Source organism: Paramacrobiotus metropolitanus, unplaced genomic scaffold (genome assembly GCF_019649055.1).
Source record: "Paramacrobiotus metropolitanus isolate TYO unplaced genomic scaffold, Prichtersi_v1.0 Parri_scaffold0000019, whole genome shotgun sequence".
In the NCBI taxonomy this organism is placed as follows: Eukaryota; Metazoa; Tardigrada; class Eutardigrada; order Parachela; family Macrobiotidae; genus Paramacrobiotus; species Paramacrobiotus metropolitanus.
This window is the reverse complement of record NW_026570239.1, coordinates 875,625-892,370: the sequence shown is the minus strand read 5'-3', so window position 1 is coordinate 892,370 and position 16,746 is coordinate 875,625. Positions and strand designations below refer to the sequence as shown.

Below are 16,746 nucleotides of genomic sequence, written 5' to 3'. Positions count from 1 at the left end.
ACGCTGACAAAATCGGTAAACAGTTAACTATTTAGCAAAGGCAATTTTAAGCGAAGCACCGACACATGCGTTAATTTTACGTGCAGCCGCGCGCATATCGATTTTGTTCGTACATTCGGAGTCGTTACGGACCCATCATCGCACTGCATTCGTATTACGGAACCTGAGGTCGAAGTTGAAGGGTGCGGTCAGTCTGCGGATTGCAAGCAGCAGGAGCGACTTGCCGGGATGGGACTGGTAGCTGGAGCGCTGCCACAGCCTGGGCATGCCTTACATCGAGATTTGGTAGTGCAGACACTCACACCAGGAGCACAAAACAAGAAACAGCGTTTTATTTAAACATTTCTCAGATATTCGCTTTCTGTGTTCGGCGACTTGTTTACGTATTCTTATGTTAAGCTTGCAATTGTCATTGTTGGCGTAGTAATAACCATTAATTTTGTCTAGGGTTTGTACTACAGTTCTTAGCGAGGAATCTCACAGATGCTTTGTTTTGTGTTTACCGGGAGACGGCGACTTTATTTCCTGGGTTCTAACAATAAGCATAAATCAGCATACTGATAAAGCTAGCTTTTTTGCTACACACCCGAACCGGATGTTGCGCGCACACACACCGGATGTTGCGTTTTCACACCAGCGGATACTAATCTTCTCGCTACAGATTGTCATAAACCGAAACAGAAACGTGTTGGGGAGTGCGCGAAAGTGTAACCTTTCGTGCATGTTCACGAATTTGGTACCATGCACCGGCCCACTTCCCTTACTAGTTCGTCTTTTACTATTGCCAGGCTAATACTGAGCAGATTTTTATTTTCGATTTTTTTTCAGTTTTTACAGTATGTTATTGAATATGTAGCAGTTTCTTAGCAGAAAAGAACCATAAAATACTCATAAAACTGGCAAAAACAGCCAAGTAAGAGAGACTTTTGGTAAGTTTGTTAACGCTAATTTAAAGATTTCAATGCGCAAACGGGCATGCGGTTTTATTAACATAGACTGCGATGTCAAATATTCCGCCACCGCTACTTGCTACCAGTGCGACTCATCCGCTGCTTTTGTACGATACCATAATATACGCTTTCGAAGATTAAGTCTCAAACTTTCACTGCAGTTAGAACGTTATTAGTTCAGGGAGTACTGTTGCTGTTAATTTGTAGCGCTTGCCGATTGGTTTATTACGTGCAACGTCAATCAGTTATCAAAAGTCAAGTATTGTGGTTCGACAAGAATTCAGTGTAATACTGAATTCTTGTCGAACCACTTGTTATTGCTAGCCATTAATTTTCATGCAGCTCTTACCTGTTATCTTATCGCTCGACGCTCGCCGTTGCAAAATGCTCACGACTCGATTGTTTCTGCCGGACGAACGACACTTGAGATAGTGATGGAGCGCTTTAGCGGTAATCACATTATTAACGTAAGCTTATGGTGGTCTTTTCCCTATTTATTAGTAATAGCAATCGGTGGTCTTGTTTTAAACCCGCAGTTATGCTTTGATTTCTTGGAGCTTGTTATGGCTGATATCAGGTGACCGCATACTCCTTCTGAAGCAGGATCAGGAAAAGGTAACTATTCTGAACAAATACAAAGACCTTACTGCACGATACGAAAAGCCCCGTTGTTATCTCTTTGCAATAACGTGCAGTGCACGTTGCTGCAGAGAAATTACTGCGGGACAAGATTTCTGTCGTCTTATCGGAATGATACACGATTAAACTAACCTGAAACCTGGCAACGTCTTAGTGAAACGTCTGAACGAGAGTGGAAAGATGCTGCTACTCGGTGATTTGGTCTATTTGGCTCACATGTAGGAAAGTATTACTAATTCTGGAGACATCTTGCAACTGCGTGGATTAGGAAAGCTATCTGTCACCGGAACCGCTTAAAAAATTCGGTCAGTTTGAGCAGGTAGATCCCGAAAGACAAACCGAATCTGGATTTCGGGTTGCATAATGCCTGAGGTCAACGTTATACGGAAATTAAAAACCATCATTTCGTATATTCACAATAAAATGCCACTCAACTATCGATTCAAATGTGACGTTATGTGCGGTAGAACAAAGCAGCAAAAAACTGTTTTAACTAATTTTTGTCATTTCTTTTCAAAAAATTCGTACGAAACATTTTTTAAAATTAAGCAAGCAGCGGAAAACTGCAAATCTTCAGGATTTTTAAACTCGGAAAATATTGAATGCTAAGCGCTGCGCTCCGGTCTTCCAATGGGCCTATCGGTGCATTTTCCTAGTAATACGATAATGCTTGTTTTCTGAGTGCGACCATTTGTTGAAACGTTCTGTCCATTTCCTTTCTCTTTTACAGACTTCGCTTTCACTCGCGGTCCGACCGCTTACAGATTACACTTTCTCGTTCCGACAACCTGTCTGCACTAGTAAACCTTCCCAGCGCGCGGTTACATTTGAATGGTAGCGACGGCAGGCTTTGCCAGTGAAAATACTGGAATCCATATCGTATGGCTCACTTTTAATGCTCATCCTTCGTAAACTACGAAGCAAATACGCTAAAACAGTAATTTAAGATATGTGAAAAAAAATTATAAATTTTTCAAGCCTAAGTAAGTGACAATTCATGGAAATCAAAAGAAGTTATAGACATCGGCGATTTTTCGTGCGCTTAAGGGATTTGGCCCGGTACATAGCACCAAATTCGTGTACATATACGGGAATATTCGCTTTCGCGCACTTCCAATCACTTTTTTGGATTGCTTTTTGACAATGTGTCGACAAATGATTTGTATACATAGGCGTGAAATCCGTTTTCGCGCGCAACATCCGGTTGCGCATTATGAGGGTAGCAAAATTCCAAAAAGCTTAAATGCATTTAGTTGTACCAAAAGTCTCATTATGGACCGATCCCTTTCAAATTTTGCACGTAAATGCACATAACCATGAAGATCGTTCTTACACGGATCCAGACTTCCAAGATTTTTCTCGAATTTTAGAATAAATTTTAAATTTTTTGAAATTCATTTTAAAATTTGAAAATCATGCTAGAACAGTGGATCGGTGTAAGAACGATCTTCATGGTTATGCGCATTTACCTGCAAAATGTGAAAGGGATCGGTCCATAATGAAACTTTTGGTACACCTGAATGCATTTAAACTTTTTGGATTTTTCTAACAGCCATAACTCCCGAACCGGATATTGTGCGCAAAAACGGATTTCACGCCTATGTATACAAATCTTTTGGCTACAAAATACCATAAAGCAATGCAAAAACGTATTTGGTAGTGCGCGACAGCGAAAGTTACCGTGTATGTACACGAATTTGGTGCTATGTACCGGGCCAAATCCTTTAAGTATACAATCAACGGCGAAGCTGTCTATGTGAAGGAAAATGACTATTACTTTTCTTAATCGCCATAAATTTGCACTTATTTGGAATCAAAAATCTTGTAAATTTTTCTCCATCTTTTAGTTTGAAGTGAGCGAATGATGCAGATTTAACAGTAAGCGAAGGCTTCGCTACGTAGGAAATGTAATTAATGCGCGCAGGGGGGTTTACTAATGCAGACAGGTGGACGGAACGTGAAAGTGTATTCTGTGAGCGGTCGGAACGCGAGTAAAAGCGAAGAATTCCATGTGTCATACCGGCAACGCGTCGAGCGCGGGTTGCTATCGCAGGTGAGAGCGGTATTTACTGCGGCTGCCACAGCGCGCAATTCCTCTCTGCATGCATGAGAAATGATTAACTTCGAATACATAGGCTCGGTTATCAGTCTTTGCAACTTTGTTTGTTTTCTGGTTGTTATCATTTTCTTGCTTAACATCCTGAGAGAGAATTTATACTGTTGACTTAGCAGCGCCGTTGGAAAATGAAAGAAGCCGAGACAGTTGGCCATATCTTTTTCATCATAGCAACTTTCCTTGCACTTGGCAGGTCTCATTGTCTCGCTCTCTTAAAGTGAAAACATTCTCGCTGTTTATTAAAATTCATAAACACTTCAACTGTAGGAAAAATCGCGTACGCTAAAACAGATTCTGCTGCTGTTGTGTCCATCGCGTTTCAGCCACATTCTCGAGTCCCGAATAATTTTTTGGAGAAAATAAGTTTTTGTTTAAATTTTACTCAAACCGTGGTTTTGGTCAAATATTTAAAGGAACAATTACGTCTCCGGCCTTTTGGCGCTTTCTTCCTTTGCCGTGCTTAGTATCGCTGGAAAAGCCAGCAACATCCTCCCAAAAAAAAATTTCATATTTCGCGTTTGATATAATTTCTGCATCAGCTATTTTATTGATTGCCATAACTGTTTTTTGTAAATTGAGAATGTTTCTTAGGATCGTTGGCAGTAGTTACAGTTACGAAATCGGATCATATATCGGAAGCGAAGGGAATGGGACGGCATACAAAGCTTTGATAAAGGATCGTGGTGATCTTACTGGAAGCGGAGAATCAGCAGTAAAAGTTATACACTCGCATTACCAAGATTGGGTAGAACTTGAACGACTTGAACGAACGAGGGTGCCTAGAATGAGAAAACTGTTGGAATTAGATCATCCTTATTTGGTAAAGTGCCACAAGATAACCTTTGAGCGAAAAGACGACAGTCGCTTTGCCGTTGAACTGCTCATGGATTACTTTGCCGGTAAGCAAGAAAACTTTAGAAAGGCATACAGGTACTTATAACCATGTTGGAGTTTTTTCGTGATTTGCTCCCTTGTGCATAAATGGAAATCTGGAAGAATTACTGCGTCGAATCCAGAAAACGGCACAAGAAAGAGGGTGTCTGCTACACCCTGCGAAAGTCACCTATCACACGAGAGATACTGTATAACTGAATGCTTAACTTAACATATTTGCATGATTTGCAGATTATACATGGTGATTTAAAGCCGGCAGTGTTTACGGTGACTTTATGCGTCAACAGCATAGATCGAATCACTGCAAGCGAACTTCTTAAAGTGCTGAAAAACCGCCCAGCCAGCTCGGTTACCAATGGAACCTATGGTACTCTATTGGAACTTATTGGAACCGTTGGAACTACTGTACATCGTTTATCTGCGACCTGATGTGATACCTATGGAACCTATGGAACTCTATGGGAACTTATTGAAACTGTTGATACTACTGTACATCGTTAATTGCGACCTGATGTGACACCAGTGGAACCTATGGTACTCTATTGGAACTTATTGGAACCGTTGGAACTACTGTACATCGTTTAACTGCGACATGATGTGGCACCAGTGAAACCTAGGGATCTATATGGGAACTTATTGGAACTGTTGGTACTACTGTACATCGTTTAATTTGCGACCTGATGTGACACCAGTGGAACCTAGGGAACTATATGGGAACTTATTGGAACTGTTGATACTACTGTACATCGTTTAATTGCGACCGGATGTGACACCAATGGAACCTATGGAACTCTATTGGAACTTACTGGAACATTTGGAACTACTATACATTGTCTCACTGCGACATGATGTGACAGAGTTTCTGTTCCAACAGTTCCAATAAATTCCCATAAGGTTTCATAGATTCCACTGGTGGCAAACGAGGGCGCAGTGAGACGATCCACAGTAGTTCCTTTGGGTTCCATTAGCGCTACACTTGTTACACTATTGTCGCCAAAGAACAATGTAAGAACATTTGCAGCAGTGGAACTTATGGAACCAGTGGAACTACCGGAACTAATGGAACTTTAATGGCCCTTCTTACCCTAAACGGGTTAATCTTTGTTTGGATGAACACAACCCACATTTCATTGAAAACTGGTCAAAGCGGCGCAATCCACTGGTGATATTAGACAGTTAGCGCCATCCAAGCCTAGTTGCAATCCATAAGTTTAAAGTTGTCAAACCACCCAAAGGAGCGCCTCATACTGATCTAATGATGGATCTCTGTGACGGTATGTTTGGTTTAGATAATTCTGTACTGCGCTTGGCGGTGGTCGCTCATTGACTTAATATAGCTGGTCACGTGAATTTAAGTACTCATCAATGGAGCCGCCCGCACTAGGCGTCGGCTCCATTGATGTCAAAGGAACCGACAACTAGCGCGGGCGGTCCAGGGGATTTTACTGACCCTTAATATCGTGTCAGTACAGTACCACCGCAGTACTAGATTTGTCGCGCAATTTCCTAGTAGCGTTCAAGCAGTTGGAAAAGATTAGGTTTTTGATTTCTGTCTAATCCTCGAAAAATATTTAATGTTTAAGGCAATTTGCATGAGCTGTTCCAACGATCAAGAAGCGACACTTCCTCTTCGGAGCCATGCCTTCACTTTTCCACAGCTATTCGCTACGCATCGGATATCACTAGAGGCGCAAGCTTTTTGCACCACAACAAAATCATCCACGGTGACCTTAAACCCTCAAATATTCTGGTGAAAGCACTACTGGGTAGCAAGCCGCCACAAGATGCTGCTTATCGCCGATCTGGATGAGCCAGTAATTGGAACCGACACGTCCTTTGATGAAATCACAAGCTTCCATGGAACAATTCATTATCAACCTCTGGAAATGCTTAAAAGATTAGTAATACATTCACAGGACAACATTGCAGTTTCGGGACGGAAAGCCGACATTTGGAGCCTGGGTTGCGTAATTCTGGAGCTGGGAGGTTCTGTTCTTAAAAATGATGAGAAATGGTTGGAAAAAAGCGACTCAGGGCAGTACGAGAAAATCCTGGCAGGAAGTAGCATGACGAGAGTCGAATACATGTTGAAACGGTTGGACGGTTTTGTTCCATTCGTTTCCGGTTTGATTCCAGGATATCTTACGAGCTGCATTCGACGGTGCTTGTCTCCAGATAGCGAACAGCGACCTTTGGCGAAACAGTTGCTGTTGCATTTAGAGGAAGCTGATAAGGAACTGGTTGTCATAATAAAGAGCCATCAGAAAAGTCAGTTTTCGAAAGTCCTAATGCAGTCGTCTGAGCCGCTGACTGGAGCATTTCAACCGTTGTTATGCGAGAGTTTTGGAACACAAGTATTTCTACCATGGTTTCATCCAGCTGGACAATAATATTGTGTGCCAGATATACGATCAATCAAGCAAGGAGCATCACACAGTCGTCCTAGATGTAGCCAAAGAGAGCTTGCATTCTATCGGAAGGGCGGAGCAACTGGGGCTGTTTGGAAAATTTGCTGTTACCGCTGGCGATCATGTCTACTTTTGGTACGAACACAACCTACAAGCTCCCTTTAAAATGTTCGACAACACCAGTTTTTCTCTATCCCTGCTTCCTATGCCGCTTTGGTAAGAGTTCTCGAAGCATATTGAGATGAGCCGAAACGACTTATGATTGTCTTATTGAATGACAATTTGGGCAATACAATTTCTATCTGCATTCAGGTTTAAAACGGCGGACTGCATTGTTTGCAATATGAAAAAATTGTCGTCATTGGAACCTCACCGAAGACGGTTGTTCGAGTGTTAGAGCTCTTTGATGCGGCAACAATGCAGTGGGAACCAGCGGAATCAGTGCTACAACTTCCAGATGACCGTATTGGGTTTGTTGCCCTCTTCTTCAGCAACGAACTGCATCTTTTAGGTGGTCAAAGCAGCTCTGATCCCTCGGCTTCAGCGTTGAAAACATGTTTCCGATCTGACCTTAATAAACGCAACTGAGAAAAAGTGGGTGACCTTCTTCAGGCCAGGCCCATCAGCTATGCGTTTGTTTATGACGGCCAAATATTCATATTCGGTGGGCGCATCTGTGATACAGATTGCTTGTCGCAAACGATGGAAGTGTACGATTCGAGGGATTTTAAATGGACGACCTTCCCACTGCCTGACTTATGCGACTTTGATATGGATCCAGACTTCAATGTTTTTTACGCCGTTAACGCTAAAATTAACTGCAACTAAGCACGGTAACTTTGCACCGTTAAAGGCTGGATTTCATTTTTTCTTTAAAATACCACTCGGTAGTAGTTAACGGCCTTGTCCTATGGTAAAAAAATTCTTGACATTATTAGAATCAGACAATCCAATAAAAATGTTCGATTCCAGCAAAGGAATCGTTTTATTTATCAGACAAAGTTGTTCTGCTATGTACAGAAAGCCTTTTAGGGGCGAGAACAAAACAAACCACCCAATTGCAAGCAGCGCTTGATGACTCAAACCAATATTATGGAAGCTTTAATTAATTCGCTGGTAAACTGCGCTTGCACTCATTTGCAATCGCTTAGTTAGGAGCGTTAAGATTACAGACCTATCGCGGCTAAGAAAACCAATTTTCGAGTGCGAACTGATAACAAAATCGAAAAACTTGCAGGATGATTACTTCAGCCGGGAACTAGGTACTTCCGGGATTAATAATCCTCGTACGTTACTATAAAGTTCTGGCATTGTTAATCACCATTCCTGTGAGTTCGCGTGGCTCCCTCAAGTATAAGCCGCAGTTCATGGTTGCTAAAGAAAAATAAGACGGAGGCGGGAACTTCGAGCTTCCGCCCTCGACAGTAAAGAACTCGGGCCCGTTATTCCAAGTGTGGATATTTCCTGCGACATGCTGATTAGTGCTCAAGGATTCCAGCATAGCCTTAGTTTAAAAATCTCATACCGGGCTTTTCCCTTTAACAATTACTTACTAGGTTAGCTGCCTCCGATTCACATGTTGCGTATTGCGTACCATAGCAAAGTGTTGTTATTTCAAATAATTAAACCTTATTTGATTGAAACTGATGAGTTACAGCTGGTTAGCTGATCTGTTTTACCGGTGTGATAAAAACGGAAGAACTGTGACGATAATCAGTCGTTGATTAGAATTTTCAATGAATTAAAATTTGTTCTTGGACTTTTTGTCGTTCGTTCGATCGTAGCAACCTCTCGTTTTTCCACACAACTCCTCCTCCCCTCGTCCTCCTTCCACACAACGATGCTTCTTGAGAAGCGCAAAATAGTTTTCTGTTTACTTAACATCCAAATTTACGGGAGAATCAGACCACCGCTGTTAGCGTCATGACGCGGCATGCAGCCAAACCACTGTAAACAGAACCCGACACCAGGCCATCTGTAATAATACGATTATGTTCACATCTTCCGGTTGCATGGAACATCACAAGCTATAGTATGTTGAAAGTGTAACAAGGGTATTACGTACAACACAAACAGAGCACTTGACAACAAGGTTTAAAGAACATGTAGACGTATTCGGAAATACGTCCGAATTCAACAATTTCTACAGAAGGTACACTTGCCAATCACATTCGCCGAGTAGCTGGCTTGATCAAATCAAAGTCGCGTGAAAAATTTTATTGGTGACGCCCATACACCTGCCACATTCTGTGGTTACTGTGCAACGTATTGTCACGAGGAAGGTCTAACACCCCCTCGAAAATACATAAATCTGGAGGTGGGAGAACACGGGTCTCCCACAAAAGAAGAGTTTATTGCCCAAATAGGAAAAAATAAAGAAATAAGGAAAAAAGGAACCAGTAAACCGAGCATTTCCATAGGAAATGCATAAATTCTACACCAGTAGCCACCTGGGGCGGCTGCTCCATACATCAAGCACACAGCGTGACAGTATTTACTTAATCTTTGGCTGGTTGCTGAAATAAAGGACCGGCTGTGCACTCATAGCGGCAGTTGATTTGAGGTGAACGTTATCAAATCCAGATACAGTAAAACCTGAATCCTAAATACATTGACGGTTAAGGCCGACGGCGTATTTATTATCCAGGTGAATTTAATTTACAGCCAGATTGTATGTCGCTAGCAGGTTCTTTTACATGGGTTTTCCTATCCGGTTCAAATTAAAAATGTACGTAAGCCTATTATGCAGGTGTATTCACTTTACAGGATTCCTCTGTGTTACAGTCTACGGGACGCGCCGGTTTATAAGATTCCAGCGCATTCACTTCACGTGTGCATTTTTTAGCACGATTACGTAAAGGCAGGTTTGCCTGTGCATCCGTATTACAACAGTCCTCGCAGATCTGATAAGGGTAAGAACTCTGCCGGCAGCGCGACAACTTTACAGTTGCGAGAACTGATGGTGAGCATACAAAACGAAATAATGCAGATATCTGCAGTTAAAATCGGTTTTGTGACTACAACTGCATTCACATGGTTTTGGCACCTGTGATAAGTGATCACAGGAAGCCATTACACGCCAAATACAGAGTGCAGATACGGCGGAGAAGATAGTAGCAGTTTGTGGGACTGCATTGTAATCGTTAAAACATAATTTTATGTGCAAACGTATGTATACCCTTTCTCTGCAACCGCTTGGCTAGCGGAAACAAGGGCCCGCGCTCAAGCTCTGACTCTGACTCTGACCGCTCAAAATCTGACTCTGACTACTCATAGTCTGACTCTGACTGTCCAAACTCTGACTCTGACTGAATAACCTAAGAATAACTTAAGAAACCTAAGAAAACGAAGAAACCGAAGAAACCTAAGAAACCTAAGAAACCTAAGAAACCTAAGAAACCTAAGAAACCTAAGAAACCTAAGAAACCTAAGAAACCTAAGAAACCTAAGAAACTTAAGAAACCTATTAAGAAACCTAAGAAACCTAAGAAACCTATTAAGAAACCTAAGAAACCTTCAGAGACAGAGTCAGACTTTGAGCGGTCAGAGTCAGACTTTGTGTAGTCAGAGTCAGAGTTTGAGTGGTCAGAATCAGAATCAGAGTCAGAGTTGGAGTCTAGGCCCTTCCGGGATAACGTTACTACAGTTAACGTATACAGGCGCAAAGTGTTTAAGAAATCTATTAATTTATGATTTCATCGTTTTTTTTTGTGCCAGCTTTGCAGAATTCGAATGTTTTTCGTTTATAATCAACTATCTTAATAAATTAAATTTATCATGTTAATTGAAACACTGGGTAGTTCTTGCAGCTACGTTTATGACTCCGGATCGTTTATCGGAAGGGGAAGTTTTGGAATTGTATACAAAGCGGCGATTACAGACCGCGGTGACTTTGAAGGAAACACGGAATCGGCAGTAAAAGTTTTGCAGCTCAATTCCGAAAATCGACGAAAACTTGAACAAACCTATGTCGCGCGAATGAGAAAATTGCTGGAATTGGGCCATCCCCATCTGGTTAGGTATCACAAGGTGACCATTTACAGGGACGATGATGATGTGTCTCTTGCCATTGAATTGCTTATGGATTATTTTCCTGGTAGGCTTTAGAGAAACTATCATAATTTTTTCGTGTAAATGATTTTATCGCCTGGTAATTTTTTATCCGGTAATATCTTTTTTTTAGACGGAAGTTTGAGAGAATTATTACACCGAATCCAAAAAACCGGCCGTCCACTGCATCCGGTAAAAGCCATCTGTTATGCTGCGGACATCACAGATGGTTTGACATATCTACACGAGCAGGAAATTATACACGGAGATTTAAAGCCAGAAAATATCTTGGTCGACAGCACAGGAAAACTTTTGATTGGGGACTGCGATGACTTTGTTCAGATTCAAAGCGAAGTCACGGTAACTGGGGACTTAAGTCACATTCGGGGAAGTGTTCGCTACATGTCACCGGAGATGATTAAGTTCGCTGGATTAGAAACACGCAATGTTGGGAGAAAAACAGACATCTGGAGTTTGGGGTGCATTTTGCTTAAACTTGCCCAGCTAACCGTGTCAACCGATCGCAATGGTTACTTGAGAAGGACGGACATTTTCTGAACACGCGGGACCTGGAAGATTATACGGTTGCCCTTCGGATGGGGAATGGTTACATCCCGTTTGTGGATGAGATTATACCACCGGAAGTAGCTGCCTGGATTAGGCAGTGTTTACGCATCGACAGTAAGGACAGAATAGCTGCAAGCGAGCTTCTTGAACTAATAAGGTATAGCCAAGCCAGCACGCTGAGTGTTACCGCCGCTCCGGCTTCACCGAGAGTCACCACAGGCTCTGAGTCAAGCGGACATATTCCTGAATCCGTTATCAACGAGGAATCTTTTGGTACCAACTGTGAGTTCAGCTATTCAATACGTGACCGTATCGGATTCGGTGCCATTGGCCAAGTATATAGAGCAACGATAACAAAACGAGGAAACTTTTCCGGAAACTCCATGGTGGCCGTTAAAGTGATACACCTAGATAACCAAAACCATTACAAATGGTCAAGCGACTCCAATCAGAACTGGCCAAGGCTTCGTAACCGACTAGTGACAATAGTCAATTTTCGCCATCCCAGCCTGCTGGCATACCATAAGTTTAGCGTGTTCAAAACGACGGATGGAGTGCCTTACATTGAACTGATGATGGATTATTGTGACGGTCTGTTGTTCTTGACAAACAGAGAAATTTATATCACTGTACAATAATTTTTGGCTGCTTAAAGTAATTTCGCTAATTTATAAAGGATGTACTTGTAGGCTATGGCATGTTTCGTACTAAAGAAAATCTTGGATCGCTTCTATTCTTCTGTATGATAATTACGGTCTATCGATTAAGCCTTAAAACAAATAATTGATTTTATTTGATTAAAAGGTTTTGTTCTTGCTCTCAGCTTGCTCACCTATCGATGAAATTTCAGGCGATCTGGAAAAACTAATTAATCGATCGAGAAATGGCTCTTCGTCTCCGGAATCGAGCATTTCACTGGCAACGGCTATCCAATATGCCATGGATGTTACCAGAGGCTTAACTTTTTTGCACCAAAATAAGATAATTCATGGTGATCTTAAACCGAAAAACATCCTGGTGAAAGAAGGGAATCGCCATAAAAGGCTGCTCATCGGAGATTTGGACGAGCATTCGCAGATAACGGGAACCGTAACTCGCTTAGAAGATGTGCCACATTTTCATGGAACGATTCGCTATTTACCCCCGGAAATGTTCAAAAGATTCCGAAGAGGCTTGCTAGAAACTATTGATGGCGAAAGTATAAATACCGGACGAAAAATGGATATCTGGAGCTTAGGCTGCGTAATTCTGGATCTGGCAGACTGCGTCCTTAAGAACGAAGAAAAATGGTTGGAAAAGAGCGAGTTAGAGCGATCCGAAAAGGTCATCGCAGGAAGGAGCATCTCCGACCATGTATTCGAAGAGAAGCTGGTGAACGGTTTTGTTCCTGTTGTTTCCGATTTGATACCAAATTACCTCTCCAGCTGCATTCGGCAGTGTTTAAGCCAGGCGAGCGAGGATAGGCCATCAGCGGATCAAGTGCTGACCTTGCTAGAGGAAGCCGAAAAGAAGGTACCGAAGGAACTATTCGTGATATTTCACGGCCATCAGGAAAGTCAAGCTTCGCCGGTGTTAATGCAATCGTTCGAGCCGCTGACCGGCATTCTTAAGCCTTTGTTGTTTGCTGGAAATTTGGAAGACAAACCTTTTGGCAATGGTTTTGCCACATTGGGCAACAATATCATCTGCCAAACACAAGATGATACTAACAAAGAGAGCCATGCCATCGAACTCGATATAGCCAAACAGAGCTGGCGTAAGGTCGACCGAGAAGAACTGGTAAAGATTGGAAAATGTGCTGTTACCGTTGACGATAATATTTATTTCTGGGAGGAAAACGATCTTCAAACGTCGTTCAAGAAGCTTGACACGAACAGTTTTTCAGTATGCCCGCTTCCCATGCCGCATTGGTAAGAGTAATTACAGTTAAAATAATTTGAGATGAATCTGGTTTAATCATGTAATTTGGGTTTTTACTTTATAAGTTCGTTGTTGCTAAGCATTAAATTTCAAAAGAAAATATTTACTGCATTCAGGATTAAGAAAGTGGACTGCATAGTTTCCAACGGGACAAAACTAGTTGTCATCGGAACATCCTTAAGTGATGGTGCTCGATTGGTGGAACGCTTCGATACGAAGAAACAGCTATGGGAATCGTCCGGATCGGTTTTATCGCTGCCAGATGACCGAGTTGGTTTTGCTGCCGTTATTTTCCGAAAAGAACTATACTTGTTAGGCGGTCGGAACGGCTCTGATCCTTCCGCTGAATTGCTGCATACCTGCTTCCGGTTCGAGCGTACCACACGCAAATGGAAAAAAGTGAGTAGCCTACTGCATCCCAGAGCCAACCACTGCGCCTTCGTTAACCGCGATGAAATTTACGTTTTCGGCGGATGTATCGTTGGAAAGAATGGGCTATCGCAAAAGATGGAAGTATATATGCGACAACTTGTCAGTGGTCAGCTTTCCCGCTGCCAGACTTGGATGATGTGGAAACGGACCCCAACCTCAACGTTACGTACGCCGTCAGAGTGGATATCAACTGCTGCCGATTATAATGTTATGTTAACCGTTATCATGATAACACACAGTTATTAATAAATCTGTGTTAAAATATGCTAACAGTTATCATTATATTCTGTTCATAGCGTATTGCTGTTGCTTGCATAGTGCAATGACTTTCATGACATGGGCGTAATAATAGTTAACCAAATGCCGGCAGTATTCACTAACATTGTGCAGTCTGTTATATTTCGCAGTTGTCGTTTGTATGTGTTTTGCTTTGCAAGTATCTTCCCGCCAGAAAGTTCGTCAATATCTTTCGCTTCGCGAAAGCGGATTTTTAAAAATGGCTGCTTTTGCGTTTCACTAAACGTTTAAGGGAACTTGTGTTCCCTCCCCTTTTTGAAAATTTGTTTTGTGAAACTCCATCTGATACTCAAGATTAATAAGACTTTTTAGATGACAAAGACACGAACAAAGACACAAAGACACAAAGTATTTCCTTAATCATATTCCGGAAAAAATTTGTTTTATTGAATTCAAACTAGCTGTCAGCTTATCAGCCAGCCTAGGACATCTCTTAAAAGCGTACAAGCAAACTTAATCACGATGCGCCATATCATCTACTCGATTAGCGCCGGGAAACACGCACATAACACCGGCACCCAGGGAGCGCGTCTTGCTCATCTCCATTTCTAAATGGGTGACGCCGGTAAGTAGCCGTTTCTGCCGTCGCAACAGTTGCGTCAGCACCCCGTAGACGATGGGATTTATTGAACAACCTGTAACCATAATTTATTGCTCATGATTTTATTAATAATAATAATCGAATTACCACGTTAATCTATTGAATGCATTCCTTATAACATAGTAACTCTTAGCAAAGGCATTTTTTAAACGACGACGCACCTATCCACACCCACAAGTCAAATCCCATCCCCACCACCGACTCCAGTCCCTCTAAGCGCCGCACCACAATCCCGTACACCGCAAACGGTAAATAGCACACCATGAAGACTATCGACATCACACAGGCCACCTTCGTCGCCTTTAAATCCCGTTGCAGCCGCCCGCGTTTGGCACTCCGAACCCGCGGTACAACCGAGCATGCTCTGTCCACGCGGCGCTTAACAAGCACCTCATTCACAATGATCCACCCATAACACACAACAACGATCATCAAGGGGATAAAAGCGTAAATAACCTTGCAGAACAAATGATACGTCGTGTCAATCTCCACCAGTCCACACCTATTTCTTGTGGGTGAATAGCCGAACCGCCCTCCGATGGAGAGCAACGGAAATAGATAAATAATGGCAGGAAAAATCCAGCAAGAGATTAATAATGACGTTGTTATTGCTGCAAATCCACATGGATTAATGACAACGAGTAAAAGCCGGTTAATCGCCATGGAACTGTGGGAAAACGCGCAAACCGTTATAAGCAAATAGTAAATGTAAGTATGCGCTAAGCATAGCGGTAGTTTATCCCCTAGATAATTCAGCGGACCTTGGATCATGGTGTAACTGTTTACTGGAAGACAAAATCCGCAGAAAAGGAAAGTCGCTAGTGATAAGCTGATTAATAAAATTTGGCTGGCGGCGGATTTTTCCCGGTATTGCTGTAATTGACGCTTGGTATGCCAGATGCACACAACGCTGCTCACAGTTCCGATGACAGAGAGAACGACGGAAGCTACACCGAAATGAACGGTGTACGATAAAGCGTCCATTCCAATAGCTAATACCGTTAAATTAATAGAACGATCGGTAACACTGAAATTCTTCATTGCAGTTCTTCCAATATTACACAGAATAATCTATAACAAATTACCCAGCCAAAACATTTATAAAATAAATTTCTGGGCTTGACTGGCGTTAGTGGCCATAATTAACAGCAGTGCTGGAAGCGCCTCGGTTTTATCCATACTGAGATTTGCACAAAAGGATCAGTCAATAAATTCGTGATCAGCCGCAATGAAAAATCAGGGAAGGTTAATAAGCACACCCAATGCAAATTGGTTGAGGTATGAGACGCGGAGATCACTGTCACAACACAGGCACAAGCAAACAGTGTAATTTGTCCATCCGATGTAACTGCGCAGCAGAGGAATGCGCAACAATCAAGGGAATTCCTGGATGCCGGTCTCGGCTGGGGCGGCGTAATGGGGCCACACAAACGGTAACACAAGACTGTTCGGACTAAATAGCGGCTATTAAGCGGTTAATTTTCCTGACTTCCGTTTGATAGCGGTGCAGGCAAAGGCTAAATGAGGGAGGCGTCATTTAATACGGGATCCAGAGGGATTTCGCTTCCGGCACATGAAGGAGCAGGAAATGCACTTAACAAAGGGATCACACGCCGGTTGAATGCTGATGTAGATGAAGCTAATGCTAAAGTAATTGTGAGGAATACAGTGCTTGTGATCGTAGTGTCTAATGGAACGTTCTGCGTAATTCTTTAAATTCATATACACCGTATAGGCTTGAATAAAAGATGCATATTGAAAACGTACCTCCGTAAAATCCATGACAATGATCAGAGAAGATGCTCGTGCGTCAAGAAATTAAGTTGACACGATTACAGTGGTTAAACGTAACATGAAAACATACAAAATCAT

At 42.3% G+C, this 16,746-nt stretch overlaps 2 protein-coding genes and 2 long non-coding RNA genes across 4 annotated transcripts; 3 read left to right on the top strand and 1 right to left on the bottom strand.

Annotated features, from left to right (window-relative positions):
* The first annotated feature begins 1,392 nt into the window (after positions 1-1,392).
* LOC129586042 (uncharacterized) lies at positions 1,393-2,372 on the top strand. Its single transcript, XR_008690091.1, has 3 exons — positions 1,393-1,565; positions 1,744-1,894; positions 2,320-2,372. It is a non-coding gene; the product is annotated as an uncharacterized LOC129586042 (long non-coding RNA).
* A 1,435-nt stretch (positions 2,373-3,807) lies between these two features.
* LOC129586027 (uncharacterized) lies at positions 3,808-11,615 on the top strand. The gene is made up of 4 exons (XM_055479006.1): positions 3,808-4,604; positions 4,831-5,873; positions 6,183-6,977; positions 11,400-11,615. Exons 3-4 carry the CDS (start codon positions 6,384-6,386, stop codon positions 11,613-11,615), a joined length of 810 nt encoding a protein of 269 aa, XP_055334981.1. The 5' UTR covers positions 3,808-4,604; positions 4,831-5,873; positions 6,183-6,383.
* Positions 7,004-7,999, top strand: LOC129586041 (uncharacterized). Its single transcript, XR_008690090.1, has 2 exons — positions 7,004-7,223; positions 7,320-7,999. It is a non-coding gene; the product is annotated as an uncharacterized LOC129586041 (long non-coding RNA).
* Positions 11,616-14,726: 3,111 nt separating the features above from the next.
* LOC129586026 (G-protein coupled receptor moody-like) lies at positions 14,727-16,746 on the bottom strand. Its single transcript, XM_055479005.1, has 2 exons — positions 15,036-16,746; positions 14,727-14,908 (listed from the first exon to the last, which is right to left on the bottom strand). The coding sequence occupies exons 1-2, from the start codon at positions 15,913-15,915 to the stop codon at positions 14,727-14,729; spliced, it is 1,062 nt and encodes a 353-aa protein (XP_055334980.1). The 5' UTR covers positions 15,916-16,746.